Source organism: Pelophylax lessonae (genome assembly GCF_965119305.1).
Source record: "Pelophylax lessonae genome assembly, chromosome: 4".
Taxonomy (NCBI): Eukaryota; Metazoa; Chordata; class Amphibia; order Anura; family Ranidae; genus Pelophylax; species Pelophylax lessonae.
The window spans coordinates 641,409,369-641,427,161 of NC_138771.1; the positions used below are offsets into that span (position 1 = coordinate 641,409,369).

Genomic DNA, 17,793 nt, shown 5'->3' on the forward strand with positions numbered 1-17,793 from the left:
CTAATACAATGCTGATCCCCCTAATACAATGCTGTTCCCCTCCTCCTAATACAATGCTAACCCCGCTCCCCCTAATAAAATGATGACCTCCCCCTAATACAATGCTGTTTCCCCTCCCTCCCCCTAAATTTGGGGGGGGGGATCAGCATTGTATTAGGGGGAGGTCATCATTTTATTAGGGGGAGGGGGGTTAGCATTGTATTAGGAGGAGGGGAACAACATTGTATTAGGAGGAGGGGAACAACATTGTATTAGGGGGAGGGGCCCCAGGGGGGATGGCAGATAAGCATTGTATGGGGGGTAGGTTAGCATTAGGGACCCTAATATGCTGATTCTCTCCCCCAAATGCAAGAGGACGAGGTCCCCCAGGCCCCAGCCCATTTACTCTTGCCTGGCTGTGCTGACTCAGGCTCTGCTCTGCTCTTCCTTCAGTCACTCTCAGTCATACAGTGTGACTTGGGCTGCGAACATGCTGCTGCTGCTGGTGGCGTCTGTGAGATGTGGGAGGGATCGGCGCCGTGACCGTCATGCAGACAGTCAGATGATCCACCGCCATGCAGCCGCTACCGCCGGATGTGACGTCATGCCGCTCATAGCGGCTGATGTAGGAAAGACTCCAAGAGTGTATCTGTCACTGGGCCGCATCTTAAAGCGGCCCCAGGGCCGGCGGCCCATCGGGAAAATTCCCGGTATCCCGGTACGCCAGTCCGGCCCTGGGGACAAGCCCCACCATCCTGGAGGTTTTGCAATCAAAAGAAAGAAACTCACTGCTCAAGGGGGTATGAAAGCCTGATGACAACACCGGTGCACGCCCCGGCTCGCCTCCGTGGATAATCAATAAAGAAAAAGGAACGGCTGCACTCCAAATGAGGTCAAAATCCAGGTTTATTGACTGGGCATCCCAATGTGACAATAGTGAAAAGGTAGACGCGTTTCACACACTACAATGTGTGCTTAATCATGATTAAGCACACATTGTAGTGTGTGAAACGCGTCTACCTTGTCACTATTGTCACATTGGGATGTCCTGTCAATAAACCTGGAATTTGACTTCATCTGGAGTGCAGCCGTTCCTTTTTCTTCATCCTGGAGGTTTTATTAGTGTGTGGGTGTAGAATTTAAGGAAAGAGGACACAACTGTCAGACGGAGGGGTAGAGAATGCAGGTTACAGAGACAAAGGAGAAGTAAAATGGGGAAACGAGGTCACCTGCAGTGTGTTGGTGTTTTTCAAAGTAGTCTGCCGGGTATTTCTCGGTTCATGCAGTCGCTAAAGTACAGAGCCGAAGTGCACCCACCTAATTAAAGTACCCACTTATGGAAAGAACCCCTTCCATGTGCCGCTCAGCCAAGTGCTTTCCCCATAGTCTAGCTTCGTACTGTTAAGGGTGGGGGTGGTTATTTGTCAATTAATCAATCAGGATTTAAAAAAGGATACCTGGCTAGCACAGCAAACTTTTCACATCAGAATCAGGCTTGCAAGATGGCTGAGTTGTAAAGATAGGATAAGTCCATAATTTAGGTAAGACACTAAAGAGCAAAATAAACATGTGAATAGGGCTACAGATAGCAAAATCAGCAACATACCAGAGACACGCAGACACAATGAAAGTAATCAGTCAGTTTTCAGTTTTGGGTGGATGTGAACCAGCAACAAACCTGTGAAGGGACAGAGGAGAGATGTTCAGATGAGACATTCAGCTGAAGTGGACCCAAAGTTTACCTACTTAAATAAAGTACCCACTTATGGAAAGAACCCCTAGCCATGAGTACATTGGTATCCAGCCAGGAGTACATTAGTACCCCTTATTATTTGCACCCACAAAAAGGTACAAATAGACAAAGTCCTTTACTTACATTACGAAAAAAAAATAAACAATATCCCAAAATGTAAATCCGTCAACAATTCCCCTGTTCAGCAAAGTAGATCCAGCATGAATCATGATGACCCGTGCACCCTACAATATTGCCCCATGCCATAATGACCTGCCACCCAGCAATATTATCCACCACACTACCACCTCAAAATGGCAAATCCCTGGCCAGCTTCTGTTTGTAAACAAACCAGCAAGGATGCTGATCAATATAAATTAACAAATATGGTCAATGACATCACCCAGGATCCTTAATGGTTTTTACAATAAGGCCTCATTCTAATGAGTGTACTAAAGTGAACATCTGTGCTATGCTTTTTTTTTGCCCGCAGAAGATGCACAGGTGTTCCAAGATTCCATGTGCAGGAAGTCCCATTCGTGCCAATTGGGACGCAGTGGCTGCAAAAACACAGCTGCTCCCTATTTAACATCTGTGCAGATGCGTGTCCTTGAACGCAGAGAGTTTGAGTTTGTGGACACGTACCTGCACCTGAAAAGGTGTCAAATTTGGAGCAGCAGCTGTGTACAGTATGTGAAGCCTCTGTGTCCTAATTGACATGAATGCAAATGCCTAATTATTAAATAATGAGTTGGCCCACTCTTTGCAGCTATAACAGCTTCAAATCCTTTGGGAAGGCTGTCCACAAGGTTTAGGAGTGTGTCTATGGGAATGTTTGACCATTCTTCCAGAAGCGCATTTGTGAGGTCGGGCACTGATGTTGGACAAGAGGACCTGGCTTGAAGACTCCGCTCTAATTCATCCCAAAGGTGTTCTGTCGGGTTGAGGTCAGGACTCTGTGCAGGCTAATCAAGTTTCTCCACCCCAAACTTGCTCATCCATGTCTTTATGAACTTTGCTTTGTTCACTGGTACAAAGTCATGTTGGAACAGGAAGGGGCCGTCCCCAAACTGTTCCCACAAAGTTTGGAGCATGAAATAATCCAAAATGTCTTGGTATGCAGACGCCTTAAGAGTTACCTTCACTGGAACTGGGGGGGGGGGCAAGCCCAACCCCTGAAAAACAACCCCACACCATAATCCCCACTCCACCAAATGATTAGGACTAGTGCACAAAGCAAGGTCCATAAAGACATGGATGAGCGAGTTTGGGGTGTAGGAACTTGACAGGCCTGCAAAGAGTCCTGACCTCAATCCGATAAAACACCTTTGGGATGAATTAGAGCAAAGACTGCGAGCCATGCCTTCTCTCCAACATCAGTGCCTGACCTCACAAATGCGCTTCCAGAAGAATGGTCAAACATTCCCACAGACACACTCCTAAACCTTGTGGACAGCCTTACCAGAAGAGTGAAGCTGGTATAGCGTCAAATGGTGGGCCAACTTAATCTTGAACTCTAGGGACTAAGACTAAGATGGCATTAAAGTTCATGTGCGTGTAAAGGCAGGAGTCCCAATACTTTTGGTAATATAGTGTGTGTGTGTGTGCGTATATATATATATATATATATATATATATATATATATATGTATATATATATATATCTTTTTTTTTAGTAATATTTAATTACTGCGTATTAATACTGGAGATTAGGTGTAAGGTAATTCTGCTGATTTTGCTAGACATTAATTAGCATCATGCACAGAAGCGACCTTTCATCATTTGTAGACTCTGGGGATAGACATGGAATATTGTCAATTCCCCAGTGCGGTCCCTTCTACCAAAATAAATAGGGGTAGGACCTGAAAAATGACACTTACAAAGTACAGTTTTCTGCACACCTTACGGATGAATAGAGCTATAATTAAATATAACATATTTACACTCACTCCCATCTGTTCTGAGAGAAACACATCATACCGTAAGTAAAATATTAGTATTGCTACACAATCAGTGTTTTGTTTTTTTATTTTTTTTCCTCCTCTAGAGTTCTAATTCTCATACATCGAAGGAATTCTTAAAATATATAGGAATGTAAATATTAATACACACAGTATGTTTTAAAGACATGCAATACATAGGCAACATTGGTATTTGTCTCCAGAACCCACAAAGACAATGGCTTGCCATTATAGAACTCCTATCTCAATCCTAAGAAACTGTAGGAAAGGTAAGTCAGAAATTGTTTTACATTTCAATATTTGGGCTTAATGTGATTCAATGTATCTTTTCTGGAATTACAAAAATATAAAACAGTAATTCATCTATCTAGTCCTTCTAAGGATTCTAAGTTGATATTTTATGTGAATAAACTGAGTTGTAATATGTTAGATGCAGTTACAAAGTGAATTAGATTGTACTAACAAACTAACAAGACCATTGCCTTTCTAAACTTTCTAAACAAAGGGCCAGTTTATTGTCCTTCAAACTTTAGGGGGGCCGGTGTGACGGAACCATCCAGCCCCCCACTTAGGTGCTTCTGTCCGGATATATACAGTAGCTTTCTCCAGTCTGGACATAGGAAACTAGATATTATAGCTGACCATACAAGACTAGCCAACAATAGCTTGTATGAGAACTGGACCTGTTTATTGAAAACTCATAGTTTATAGTACACCAGGTCAGGTGAGCCTGATTACATTATCGCTATGCAAAGTAAACTACAGGAATATAATTAACTTAACTAAGGGACAGAAAACATAAACTATGCTAATCCACCACCTTTAGCAACTAAAAGCTGACAGTGATATAATTAACATGAGCTAATTAACTAGACACTTAAACCAGCCATGGTGGAGTGGACACATTACTAGCAGACAGAGATAAAAAAAAGGTGACCCAATTAACAATGGGAGAGACACAACCTTGTGTACTGTATTCTGTCCACTAGACACATTGTGGAATTATTTATCTTCATAAATCTCTTGAGGATTATGGTTGATAAATATTTCTTTCCCAAATAAGGAACCTCTCCAACCTAGTCTGCCGGATCCATATTTCCTCTGATCATTGGCCTGTACAAGATTAATATTACACCCTTCCATCCACTCCAGAAGGGAAGTTTTATTGTCCTTATTCAGAGAAGTAAGCCAAGCCTTGCCCTTAGCATCCGTTAAGTGGTGGTCCATCATTAGAGAATGATCTGCTCTCTCCATGGGCCATAATCAGTAGGTAGGAGGCTTGCCCCTAGTCCTCTCCGAAAGCCCTTGTCCTGGTTGGGGTCTGTCACAGCCTGACTGTGGCCAGCAGGAGAGGACATTTTCCTGGCATCAGTGGGAGTAAACATGGCCACATTTGGTATTGGTGGTAGGAATAGTGCCCCATTGTTGGCATCACTGGGAGGAATAGTGGCCCATTGTTGGTGTCAGTGGGAGAAATGGTACCCTATTGTTAGTGTCAGTTGGCAGAATAGTGTCTCATATCAGTGGGAAGAATAGTGCCGAAAGGGACGGATAAAAGCAATCAAAGGGCCACATCTGGCCCCCCGAGCTGCAGATTGGAGACCACTGTTTTGGAGTAAAGCTGGCTATACACTAATAGAATTTAGGTCAATATTTTAAAAACATGTGTTCAATTTTCTAATAGTGGGGTCAAACTGACATTCAAGTGAAATCATTTTCTTGAGCGAACACATTTTTTAACAGTATTTGTGGCTTTTGTTTAGTAAAGCCCAAATTTGAATATTAAAAGCAAACAAAAATTTTAACTACTTTTAAATAATTTTTCCTAACTACTTGCTGACCAGGAGCTGCAGTTATACGGTGGCAGGTCAGCAGGTTACCGCGATTCGCTGTACCTGTATGGCAGTTCGCATGAGCGATCCTGGGGGCACGCGCGTGTCCACTTGCCAGCGGAGAAGCTGATCCACGAGGCTGGTGGGCACAATTGCTGCCGGGCACCCGTGATCACTCCCCGTGAAGAGAGAACGGCAGTCTGCTGATGTAAACACAGCAGACCGTTGTTCTCTCAGCTATCAGCACAGAACTCCTGTGTTCCTCCTATTTAGGCTCACAGGTCTCTGTGTTGATTTCACAAGCCCACCCCCACCCCCCCCCCACAGTTAGAAAACACCCCTAGGCTCACATTTAACCCTTTGATCACCCCTGTGTTAACCTTTATCCTGCCAGTGTCATTATTACAGTAACAGTGCATATTTTTAGCACTGATTACTGTAGTAATGTCACTGGTACCCCCAAAAATGTTAAAAATTTCAGTTAGGGGATCTGTCCGCCGCAATGTCCCAGTCCCGCTAAAAATAAATAAGTAAATAAAAAAAAATACGCTTATTGGGAATTTTTTAATCAAAACTATGTAGCAGAATACAAATTGGCCTAAAATGATGAAAAAAATTTGATTTTATAATTTTTTTATTGGGAATGTTATATAGCAGAATGTGATTTATTTTTTTTTTTTCAGAATCGTCGCTCTTTTTTTGTTTATAGCGCAAAAAAAAAAAAAATCCCAGAGGGGATCAAATACCATCAAAATAAAGCTCTATTTGTTGGAAAAAAAGGACATCAATTTTATTTGGGTACAGCGTCGCACTACTGTGCAAATGTCCATTAATGTAACGCAGTGGCGAATCGCAAAAAATGGCCAGTGGCCTGGTCATTAAGGGGGAAAATCTTCCGCTCCAGCAGTGGTTGATCTGCCGAGTGTACTGAGAATTTTCCTACAGTTTTTTTTTTTCCCATTCAGAAATCTATTAGTGTATAGCCAGCTTTACTCTTGTCAGAATCGAACCTACTAAGCTCTCACATATCTATGCTTTCCAATTATGTCTTTGTTAGTTTCCAGACGTGCCTTGGAAAACAGTCTCAGCACCCAGCTTGCCCTTTCCTTGTTTACAGCCACTTTCTTGTTCTTTTATATCCAAGACTTTTCTCCCCTTTTCTCTGGAATTTACTTTTAAATGCTACATATTGCTCTCCTACCCTTAAAGACACACTGTAGCAAAACATATTGTATTCTGGGGACTGTATGGAGTTAATATTTGTAATGATAGCATTTAGTATAGGAATTATTATTATTTATTTATTTTTTTACAGATCTTTATATTGTATTTTGCTCTTCATTTAGAAGCTGTCCTGCAAGATGTGATACTTGCAAACCGATATAATACAGCAATAAATAGATACATCATTTAAAAAATACAATAATTGGACCAATGTTATGTAAATAGACTTCGGTATGAAATAGGTGCAAATATGTATCAGCTGAAAATACTATCCCTATGTTGTGCAAATCCTTCTCAGGTGCAGTTCAATCTCCAAATGATCCACTCCTAAGAGGACAACAAGGAAAGGGGGAGGGGGGTTGACTAAAACTGTAGCGTGCAAAACCTGGTGCAGCTCTACATAGAAACCAATCAGCTTCCATTTTTTTTTTTTTTTTTTGTCAAAGGCTAATTAAAGAGGTTGTAAACCCTTTTTTTTTTCTTTTTCACCCTGAAAGACAAACACATAATGAGCTAGTATGCATCGCATACTAGCTCATTATGAAATACTTACTTTAGAACGAGCCCCCGCCGTGCCGCCCGCTCAGCTGTATGACGGGCGACATGTCCAGTCGCCCGTCTTCCGGGGTCGCGGCATCCAGCCATCTGATTGGCCGGAGCCGCGGTGACGTCACTCCCGCGCACGTGCGTGGGAGCCAACGGTCACGGCACGGAGTTCTGAAGGAACGGCACCAGCGGCCATTCCTTCAGAGCGCATGCGCCAGTGACGTCACTGGCTGAATGTAAGGTAAATATCTCCTAAACGGTGCATGTTTAGAAGATATTTACAGTACCTATAGGTAAGCCTTATCATAGGCTTACCTATAGGTAAAAGTGTCAGAGGAGGGTTTACTTCCTCTTTAAACAAGCTGAGGTTAGAAGCTGATTGGCTACCATGCAAAGCTGCACCAGATTCTGAGTGCTCCAGTTTTAGTACCCCCCAAAGTGTAAAAAATACACATCCTATGCAGTCTGAATGAATGTGGAGCATGTTCAGGTGTTTCTTTCTTTCAGACAGAAATCTGTTCCAATACCCACGCAAATAACTCCAGTGGAAACAGACTCACCAAATGAAGGTGAACAAATAAGCTGGTTTGTAACAACTGTTATTAACACCTTTCTGCCTGGTCTATAGTAGAATGATGGCCAGGCGGGGGCTTTATTGTCCTGATTGGACATCTATGATGTCCTTCAAAACAAGCCCCTGTGTGCACCCTCACGGCGATCGATGGTTCAGTGTGTGTCGCCTGGACACACTGCATCTCCAATCATGGTAAAGAGCCTATGACGTAGGCTCTTTACTACATAATCAGCTGTGTCCAATCATAGCTGATCACAGTGTGAATAGGAAGTGGCAGTTGTCAGCATTTCTCTACTCATGCTGACAGGGCTTGAGTAGAGGAGACGGATAAGCGGCTCTAATGACGGGGGGGGGGGGGGGGCTGTGCTGATAATCAGTGCATTGTTTATCAGTGCAGCCCCATCAGCGATGCCTGCCAGTGCACCCCCAGTGAAGCCCACCTTTGCCCATCAGTGATGCCAAACTGTACCCACCAATAGTGCCAATCAGTGTCCATCATTGATGCCAACCAGTGATCATCAGTGCTGCCTTTTAGTGCCCATCAGTAATGCAAGTCAGTGCCTCCTCATCAGTGCCGCCTATCAGTGCCCATAAGTGCTGCTTATCATTGCTCATCAGTGCTGCCTATTCGTACCCATGAGTGCCACCTATCAGTGCCCATCAGTGATGCACATCAGTGCCCATCAGTGTTGCATATCAGTGCCACCTTTAAAATTGTGTCATTTTTTTCCCCAAAAGTGTTGTGAATACTTTTATTACAAAAAATACATACAAATACATTTACCTAAAGCTATTCCAGGTCCCTCTCATACAGTGCATCTGGAAAGTTTTCACAGCACTTCCCTTTTTCCGCATTTTGTTATGTTATAGCCTTTTTCCAAAATAGATTAAATTCATTATTTTTCTCAAAATTCTACAAACAATACCCCATAATGACAAGGTGAAAGAAGTTGGTTTGAAATCTTTGCAAATTTATTAAAAATAAAAAATGAAAAAAAAAAAAATCATATGTACATAAGTACCGTATTTATCGTCGTATAACACGCACTTTTTCCTCCTAATAATGGAGGAAAAAGCAGCAGTGCGTGTTATACGCCGATCTTAACAAAAAAAAACGTCCAGGAAGCATTGCCGAGAGCAGAAGGGGGCGGGCCGGGTCGAGCAGAAGGAAGGACAAGCTGTCATAAGAGCAGAAGGGGGCGGGCCGGGCCGAGGAGAACGAGCGAGCGCAGTCATCGGAAGTCCCGCCTATGACAGACGTCACACGTCTCGGCAGAGGAGGCGGGACTTCCGATGACTGCGCTCGCTAGTTCTTCCTTCTCCTCGGCCCGCCCCGCCCCCTTCTGCTCTTATGACAGACAGCTAGTCCTTCCTTCTCCTTGGCCCGGCCCGCCCCCTTCTGCTCTTATGACAGACAGCTAGTCCTTCCTTCTCCTCGGCCCGGCCCGCCCCTTCTGCTCTCGACGCTCCTTCCCGGCCTTTTTTAAAACAAATTTGGTCAGTTCCACTGGCGCTTGCGAGGCTGCATATTTGGACATTGCGCTTGCGAGGCTGCATGCACACTGCTGGTGGGCTGCATTATGGACACTGCTGGTGGGCTGCATTATGGACACTGCTGGTGGGCTGCATTATGGACACTGCTGGTGGGCTGCATACATGGACACTGCTGGTGGGCTGCATATAAGGACACTGCTGGTGGGCTGCATATAAGGACACTGCTGATGAGGATGCATTGTTGGACTGCTGATGAGGCTGCATTCATGTGCACTGTTGAGATACCATTTGATTAAAAAAAAAAACAAATGTTCTGAGTTCAAAGCTGTTTATTTTAAATTTAAACTTTTTTTCCTGAAATTTCTCTCTAAATATTGGTGTGCGTGTTATACGCCGGCGCGTGTTATATGCTATAAATACGGTATTTACAGCCTTTGCCATGACACCAGGGTCAGTGCTACCACTAAGCAAGTTAGGCAGCCACCTAGGGCACCTAGCCACTGGTTTCCCTACTCAGCCTTCCTCTCCCGTGTCCCACCACCGCCTGTGCTGTGTAGCCGCTCCGGACCATCACTGAGTGTATAGGCGCTGTGGCAGCACTGAAGAACCGACCTGACGTCACGGTCTCGGAGTCCTGACAGTCTCCTGAGTCCTGACACTGAGAGAACAGAGGCGGCCCACGCCTCTATGATCAGTGACAGGCAGATCACAGTTTGTGACCTGTCTGTCTCTCTCAGAGACTTTTTGGTGCAAGTACAGAGCTTTAGAAGCGGTGATCATCCATCCCTGGCCCCTCCCATGATCCATGTTGAGACCAGTTACCACAGCCAGGCAGCTCTGCTCTGCCCTTTTCCTCTCCCCTTTATCCAGCAGCAGAGCAGAGCAGAGTCACGTGATGATCCGACCAGTGACGCTCCGGGGGTTGGTACCTGGATGTGTGGTATGTGACACAGCTGGAGGTGCCTGGACAGGAGACACTGCCAAGGCAGGGCTGGTGTCTGGAGACTGAGAGAGAGAGCCATTGGCAGCAGAGCAGAGCCCTGGTGGTAAGTGAACTGTGAACAATAAAGAACACATTTTATATTCTATAACTGACTGTGTAGTGTATTTATAAGAGACTTATATGTCCTTAGACTCCTCAAATGCGTGATGTTATCCCCTTCCTCTCCCTCCTCTCTTCCCCCCTCCTCTCCCCTCCTCTCCCCTCATCACCCCTCCTCCTCCCCCTCTCCTCCTCCTCTCCCCCTCCCTTCTCCTTTCCCCCCTCCTCCTCCTCTCCCCCCCTCCTCCTCTCCCCCCTCCTCTCTCCTCCCCTCCTCTCCTCTCCTCCCCCTCCTCTCCCCTCCTCTCCTCCCCTCCTTACCCCCTCCTCCTCTCCTCCCCTCTCCCTCCTCCTTAACCCCCTCCCCCCCTGCTCCTCTCCTCCCCTCCTGCTTACCCCTTACTGTATACTTCCCTACAGCGCACATCAGTCGGGGGCGCCGTGCTGGGTCCAGAGGCACAGGTACGGGCTCGGGGCCTGCAGATCACAGCCAGCGAGAGGAAGCAAGCTGCCACTAATTGTCTTCAGGCCAGGTCCAGAGGCGCAGGTGGGGGCCCGGCGCATGCAGACCACAGACAGCGTGAGGAAGCGAGCCGCCACTATTTGTCTTCAGTCTGGGTCCAGAGGTGCAGGTGCGGGCCTGGCAGGGCAAAGGGGGTGGAGTCATGGGCGGAGACAATGGGGGGGTTGGCAAAATAAGGTTTTGCTAGGGTGTCAAAAATCCTTGCACCAGCCCTGCATGACACTCAAAATTTAGCTCAGATGCATCCTGTTTCCACTGATCACCCTTGAGATGCTTATACAACTTTATTGGAGTCCACCTGTGGTAAATTCAGTTGATTGTACATGGTTTGGAAAGGCACACACCTGTCTATAAAGGTCCCACAGTTAACAGTGCTTGTCACAGCAAAAACCAAGGCATTAAGTCCAAGGAATTGTCTGTAGACCTCTGAGAAAGGATTGTATTGAGGGACAGATCTGGGGAAGGGCACAGAAAGATTTTTGCAGCATTGAAGGTCCCAATGAGCACGGTGGCCTCCATCATGCGTAAATGGAAGATGTTTGGAACCACCAGGACTCTTCCTAGAGCAGGCCGACTGGCCAAACTGAGCGATTGAGGAGAAGGGCCTTAGTCAGGGAGGTGACCAAAAACCCAATGGTCACTCTGACAGAGCTCCAGCATTTCTCTGTGGAGAGAAGAAAACCTTCAAGAAGAACAACCATCTCTACAGCACTTAACCAATCAGGCCTGTATGGTGGAGTGGCCAGATGGAAGCCACTCCTCAGTAAAAGGCACATGACAGCCTGCCTGGGGTTTGTCAAAAGGCACCTGAAGGACTCTCAGACCATTAGAAACAAAGTTCTCTGGTCTGATGAAACAAAGATTGAACTTTTTGGCCTAAGCATCATGCCTGGAGGAAACCAGACACCACTCATCACCTGGCCACTACCATCCCTACAGTGAAGCATGGTGGTGGCAGCATCATGGCGTGGGGATGTTTTTCAGTGGCAGGAACTGGGAGACTAGTAAGGATCAAGGGAAAGATGAATGAATACAGAGACATCCTTGATGAAAACCTGCTCTCGAGTGCTCTGGACCTCAGACAGGGGTGAAAGTTCATCTTCCAACAGGACAGAGACCCTAAGCACACAGACAAGATAACAAAGGAGTGGCTATAGTACAACTCTGTGAAAGTCCTTGAGTGGCCCAGCTAGAGCCCAGACATTAACCTGTGTGAACATCTCCAGAGAGATCTAAAAATGGCTGTGCACCGACGCTCTCCTTCCATCCTGATGGAGCTTGAGAGGTCCTGTAAAGAAGAATGGGAGAAACTGCCCAGAAATAGGTGTGCTAAGCTTGTAGCATCATACTCAAAAAGACTTGAGGCTATAATTGGTACCAAAGGTGCTTCAACAAAGTATTGAGCAAATGCTGTGAATACTTATGCACGTTTGATTTTTTCATTTTTTATTTTTAATAAATTTGCAAAGATTTCCAGCAAACTTCTTTCACATTGTCATTATGGAGTATTGTTTGTAGAATTTTGAGGAAAAAATTTAATTTAATCCATTTTGTAATAAGGTTGTAACAATAATTTCCGGATGCACTGTATAACACTGCCAGGGGTGCGCTCAATGGTTAGCTGTAGCTGGGCCTTCATTTTACCCTTAAACAACTAGTTCACCATTTTTGGACATGTCTAGTATGTCCAAAGAGTGAACCTTTTTAAAAAAAGCTCATGGCTGTAGTACCAGCTCCCTCCGGTCTTTTAGGATAAAACTGATCTGGGTGGCTGTGGAACTATAAAATTACTTTTACCTGACCGTCGAATGCTACCCACCACCCTCATCCAGTGGTTCCTGGACTTTCCTGCTCCTTCTAGGAGCCCAGAACCACAACAGTTCAGATCAGGGTGGCGTGTAGGAAGAGATCAGGCAACATCTATTCCCGGATCTCCTCTGCAGTTCTGTGACCGCGAAAGCACTTAGCTCTGAGTATTTTCAGTACAGGGCTGTCAAAATCCCAGTTAGTACAGTCCTATACAATCCTGTGCTTGGTTGGCTGGAACTGAGGGCATGGAGAGACATTTGAAGTCCAATAGACCATGCAGTAAAGCTATGTTACAGGGTAGAATTTGGAATAATTTGCTTTATAAAATGAGTCTGTATCTGTGCTGTAAGCAGTAATTGTGGATGTAGCGATGGCCCAGAGGCAAAATGCCCACTATGCTAAATCGAGGAATATATCTGGATTTGTTACATATGTAGGTAGACAGCACACCCCACTTTAACCTTTCTGATTAGTGTAAAATATAAAAATTGCATTTATCAGAAAACTCTCAATATTATCTGTTATTATGTTCATCATTTAATGTTCATCATTAAGATACAATAATAAATGCACAAATTCTATTATTTTTATGATTTTATGATTTATTATTTTTTCACAGGTGCCTGCAAGGTATTGCACCTGCAATCGGTGGGTCACAGGTGCAATGTCAGGTTCCTGCAGACACTTCCTACAGCTCTATGCCCATACCTTTGTATGGCCTTTCTGTTAAAGAGTCATAGAAGTGTGAATGGAGTCAGAGTGCGCTGATTAGCGCTGATTATTTGCCAAAATGGCAGGCAGGACTTGTAGTATATTCATTAATATATCTCTCTGCCTGCACAACTGCACCAGTTTTAAATGTGACAGAGGAATCCCTGACTCTGGGATGAAGATTGGGGTGCTTAGGAACATGTCATATGTTACACCCTAAAAATGGTCAAGTCAACCTAGCATTTAATTCCTGTTTTGAAATATTTGCAAAAACAAAAATGATAAAAAATAAATATAAATATAGAGGTTTATTTACTAAAATTGGGGAGTGCAAAATCTGGTACAGCTCTGAATAGAAACCAATCAGCTTCCAGGTTTTTTTTTTGTCAAAGCTTAATTAAACAAGCCAAAGTTAGAACCTTCACCAGATTTTGCACTCTCCGGTTTTAGTAAAGCTATCCCATGCTATTCTTCATAATGAATTCCTTGTACATTACAATTTTGTACTCCATTTGTATCTTACAGGAGAAAAACACATATATCTGGTAGTTTTAGGTAATCTTTAGTTAATGTAAAAGAAATGTGTGAGGTCAACCAGACGCAGATTACACAGATTCGTTTACTTGGGTTCCGTGGCCTGGCCAAATTTAAAACTCTATTATTTATTATGTTTCTTTTAACCTACCTTATCATACTCGGTGGAAACCTTCTGATTATCATTTTGGTAACAACTGTTGATCATCTTAAAATCCCCATGTTCTTCTTCCTCAAGCACTTGGCCACAGCAGATGTCCTACTGACCACCAGTGTTATCCCGATGATGCTGGATATTATATTAATTGAGGAAGGAAGAGTATCATTTGTTGGATGCATTACTCAGTTGTATGTCTTTGGCATTTTTGGATTTGTACAATGTTTTCTGATTGCTATTATGTCCTATGATCGATACTTGGCTGTTTGCAAACCATTGCATTATGCTTCACTTATGAACCCTCGTGTTTGCCTCTTGTTGGTTCTTGGCTCCTGGTTCTTAGTTACCCTGCTAATATCAAGTGGAATAATGGTGGTGGTTCAATTTAACTTCTGTGGAATTAATTATATTGATCATTTTTTCTGTGATTTTGGACCAGTCTTGGAGCTGTCCACCTCAGACACATCCAGTTTGATGCTACAAGACTTTGTAACTTCCATATTCATGATATTTTGCCCTTTCACTTTCATAATCATAACTTACATGTACATTTTCTTCATCATCCTGAGGATATCTTCTGCTTATGGTCGAAGAAAGGCTTTCTCCACATGTAGCTCCCACCTGGCTACTGTCTGTGTCTATTATGGAACTTTGATCACGGTATATATGGTACCAGTAGATGACAGCACAGCGAGCATAAACAAATATAGGTCTTTACTGTACATTGTGGTGACACCACTGATGAATCCTATTATCTACAGCTTCAGGAACCAGGAGGTCAAGAAAGCCTTGCTCAAATGTGTCATCAAACTCAAAACAGACAGCTTTAAATTTTGAGAATAAACTCTTTGTTTCCATTTTCTTTGTATATATATATATATATATATATATATTTATCATAACTTATTGAGACAAGAGCAAACATCTAGAGTCTGTTATTTTCAGTTAAAAAGTTGCAAGTGTCAAAATTGGAACAATCAGTGATTATTTTTGTCCTGCTTAATTAAATGAACTTGTTTAGGTTGTAAAAAATAAAGCAATTAAAAAAACAAAAATTACAGTATATGAAATTGTGATGAAAACACGGCTTCAAACCCAACTCAAAAATATAATGAATTATCACATTCCTTAACCCTTAATTGGAAAGCAGCTCCAATGAAACAAAGACAAAGACACTGAAGAAAAAAATATTTTGTTAAAAATGTCCCATAATGTAAACCCAACATGAAACACACCATCCAGTGATGTAGAACATTGTTAAAGTGGTTGTGTAGGGCAAAAGGTTTTTTATCTTACTGAATTCTATGCAGTAAGGTGAAAAACCTCCTGCATATAGCTTTCCCCTCAGCTTTCCCTAAATACATACCTGAGCATTATCTTGATTCATCAATGTACTGGCTCACCTGCACATCATTGGCTTAGACACAGCAGCAGGAGCCATTGGTTCCCACTGCTGTCAATCAAAACCACTGAGGAGGGAGTGCCAGCAGTCCCAAGCCCCACACTGTATGTCTTATGGACACACAGAGCAGGGCTCTAGGGTGAACATCTATAACTGCCCCAAAAGCACTCAGCAAGGGGTGGAGCAAGAAGTACCAGCAGAGGACCCAAGAAGAGGAGGATCAGGGCTGCTCTGTGCAGACTCCCTGAACCACACTCAATAGCTAATCAATAGGGTGATGGATTGAATTACCTAAGTTATCTTGATACAATGTACCTAAGTGAGTCTGAGGCCGGCCTCATGCCAGGTCCTCCCTTTCAGGTGCCCATGTGCTCACCCAGGGAGGATGGTTCAGTGACCATACTCCTGTACAGGTTATGGTCATGAGAAAGTAGCCCTAACCATACTCCTGAAGATGTGAAATATTTTCTAGAGAAACACATTGAGAGACATTGCACTGCCACATTAGCATATGTAATATTTTGTTGACATATTGAAGTCGATTTACTAAAACTGGAAAGTGCACAATCTGGTGCAGCTGTGCATGGTAGCCAATCAGCTTATAACTTCAACTTGTTTAAAACAAAACTAGAAGCTGACTTTGCACATTCCAGTTTTAGTAAATCAATTCCATTGAGTCATATGACTGTATGAGTGAATTGATTATTAATAAGAATCAGTGCTGGAGGATAAGCATTGTGGCTTGATAATGTATATAATTGTTATTGAGAGATATGAAGAAAATAAAATTGGATTGCTTTTACATATACAGTATGTCATTATGTGTGGGTACCCTAAAAGTCCACTATTCTGATTATTCTTGGTATAAATATTTTTTTAAATGTCACTTTTGTTAGAGCACATCCTACAGGTGTGCTATTTCACATGCAGGCATCTCCCAACAAAGGTATGTAAAGGAAAAGTGTATTTGCGTTTAGTGATGGACGATTATCGGCCAGGGCGGTTCGCAAACGCCAGCAGCAAATTTTCTCAAAAGTCAGCGAACCGCGAGTTCGCAGCGGGCCCCATTGACTTTAATTAGAGGAGAACTTTAAAAACCTTTAGGTCATATTTGCAGCCACAAAACACATACTAGCTGTGCACAAATAGTCCCAGCACATGGACAATGTCATAACAGAAGTATTGCAATTGAAAAAGTTGCCCTAAATGTTTTATTTTTTTTACAGCAAAAAATATATATTTTTTTTTCATAAATCAGCCAGAACTGTCAGCAGCCAGTAAATACATTGTCTAATACATAAAGGGTCCATTCACACATCTGTGACAACCACTGGATACCTGCCCCTATAGTAAAAAGATTGTAATAGACCCTAAAATGACATTAAAGCACCTTAAATGACTTTTGTGGACATTGATATAGCGATTTGTGTGAGATCAAAATTAGCGATTTGTGTGTGACTGCAGCTGATCTCTAACTGCCCCTACAGCAATCACAGGATACCTCTCCCTAAGCTCAAAAGATACTAGACCTATACCGAAATACCAGCCCTGGAAAGGACTTTTGTGGACATTGACAGAGCGATTTGTGACTGCAGCCGATCTCTAACTGCCCCTAAAGCAACCACTGGATACCTGTCCCTAGGACCCTAACCTGAAAAGAGACTGTAGAAGGCCTATACCGAAATACCAGCCCTGAAAAGGACTTTTGTGGATCTTCACAGCACTATATGTGTCTAGCAAACTCTCCCTATTGAGCACAGCAGACCTCTCCCTACACTGGCAGAAAGTGGAATGTGAAATGGCCGCCAGATCGGGTCTATTTATAGGGTAGGGGGACTGTCCATGTGCTGGAATGTTTCAATTGGCTGTCGCGTTCCACCTGACAGCTGTGTCATGGGTCAAAGTTCTTCTGAATGAAAAAGAAAATGGCTGCAGGGACATATTCGCGAACATCGGCAAAAGTCCGACTTTTTGCAAATTTGCGAACAAGCAAAATTTGCCGCGAACCGACCGCCGGGCGAACCGCAAGGCCATCTCTATTTGCATTTATTTATTTGTTTATTTATTTATTTTTTTTTTGCATTGGCTCATATACCCCATGGCAGTGTCCAGCTACCCATACCCTTTTTCTAGAAAACTTGCAAGTTGACTTTGAAAAAGGCCAGTAAAAATGTATAAGATTCAACTCCTATAAACCTTAATCGTGTTTGGGCGCTATGTTTGGGCTTTGTGGATTTTTTACTCCTCATTAATAAAGAAATACTTTGATGTAC

General features: G+C 43.4%; 2 protein-coding genes across 2 annotated transcripts in view; both read left to right on the top strand.

Moving 5' to 3' along the window:
• The window catches only part of LOC309552915 (olfactory receptor 5G26-like), a gene marked incomplete at both ends in the record, with an annotated part of 360,843 nt that overhangs the window by 35,648 nt on the left and 307,402 nt on the right, over nucleotides 1-17,793 (top strand). The window lies entirely within an intron of this gene.
• LOC309554733 (olfactory receptor 1f45-like) lies at nucleotides 14,008-14,955 on the top strand (the record flags this gene model as incomplete). The annotated part of the gene is made up of 1 exon (XM_082256437.1): nucleotides 14,008-14,955. The coding sequence occupies one exon, from the start codon at nucleotides 14,008-14,010 to the stop codon at nucleotides 14,953-14,955; it is 948 nt and encodes a 315-aa protein (XP_082112563.1).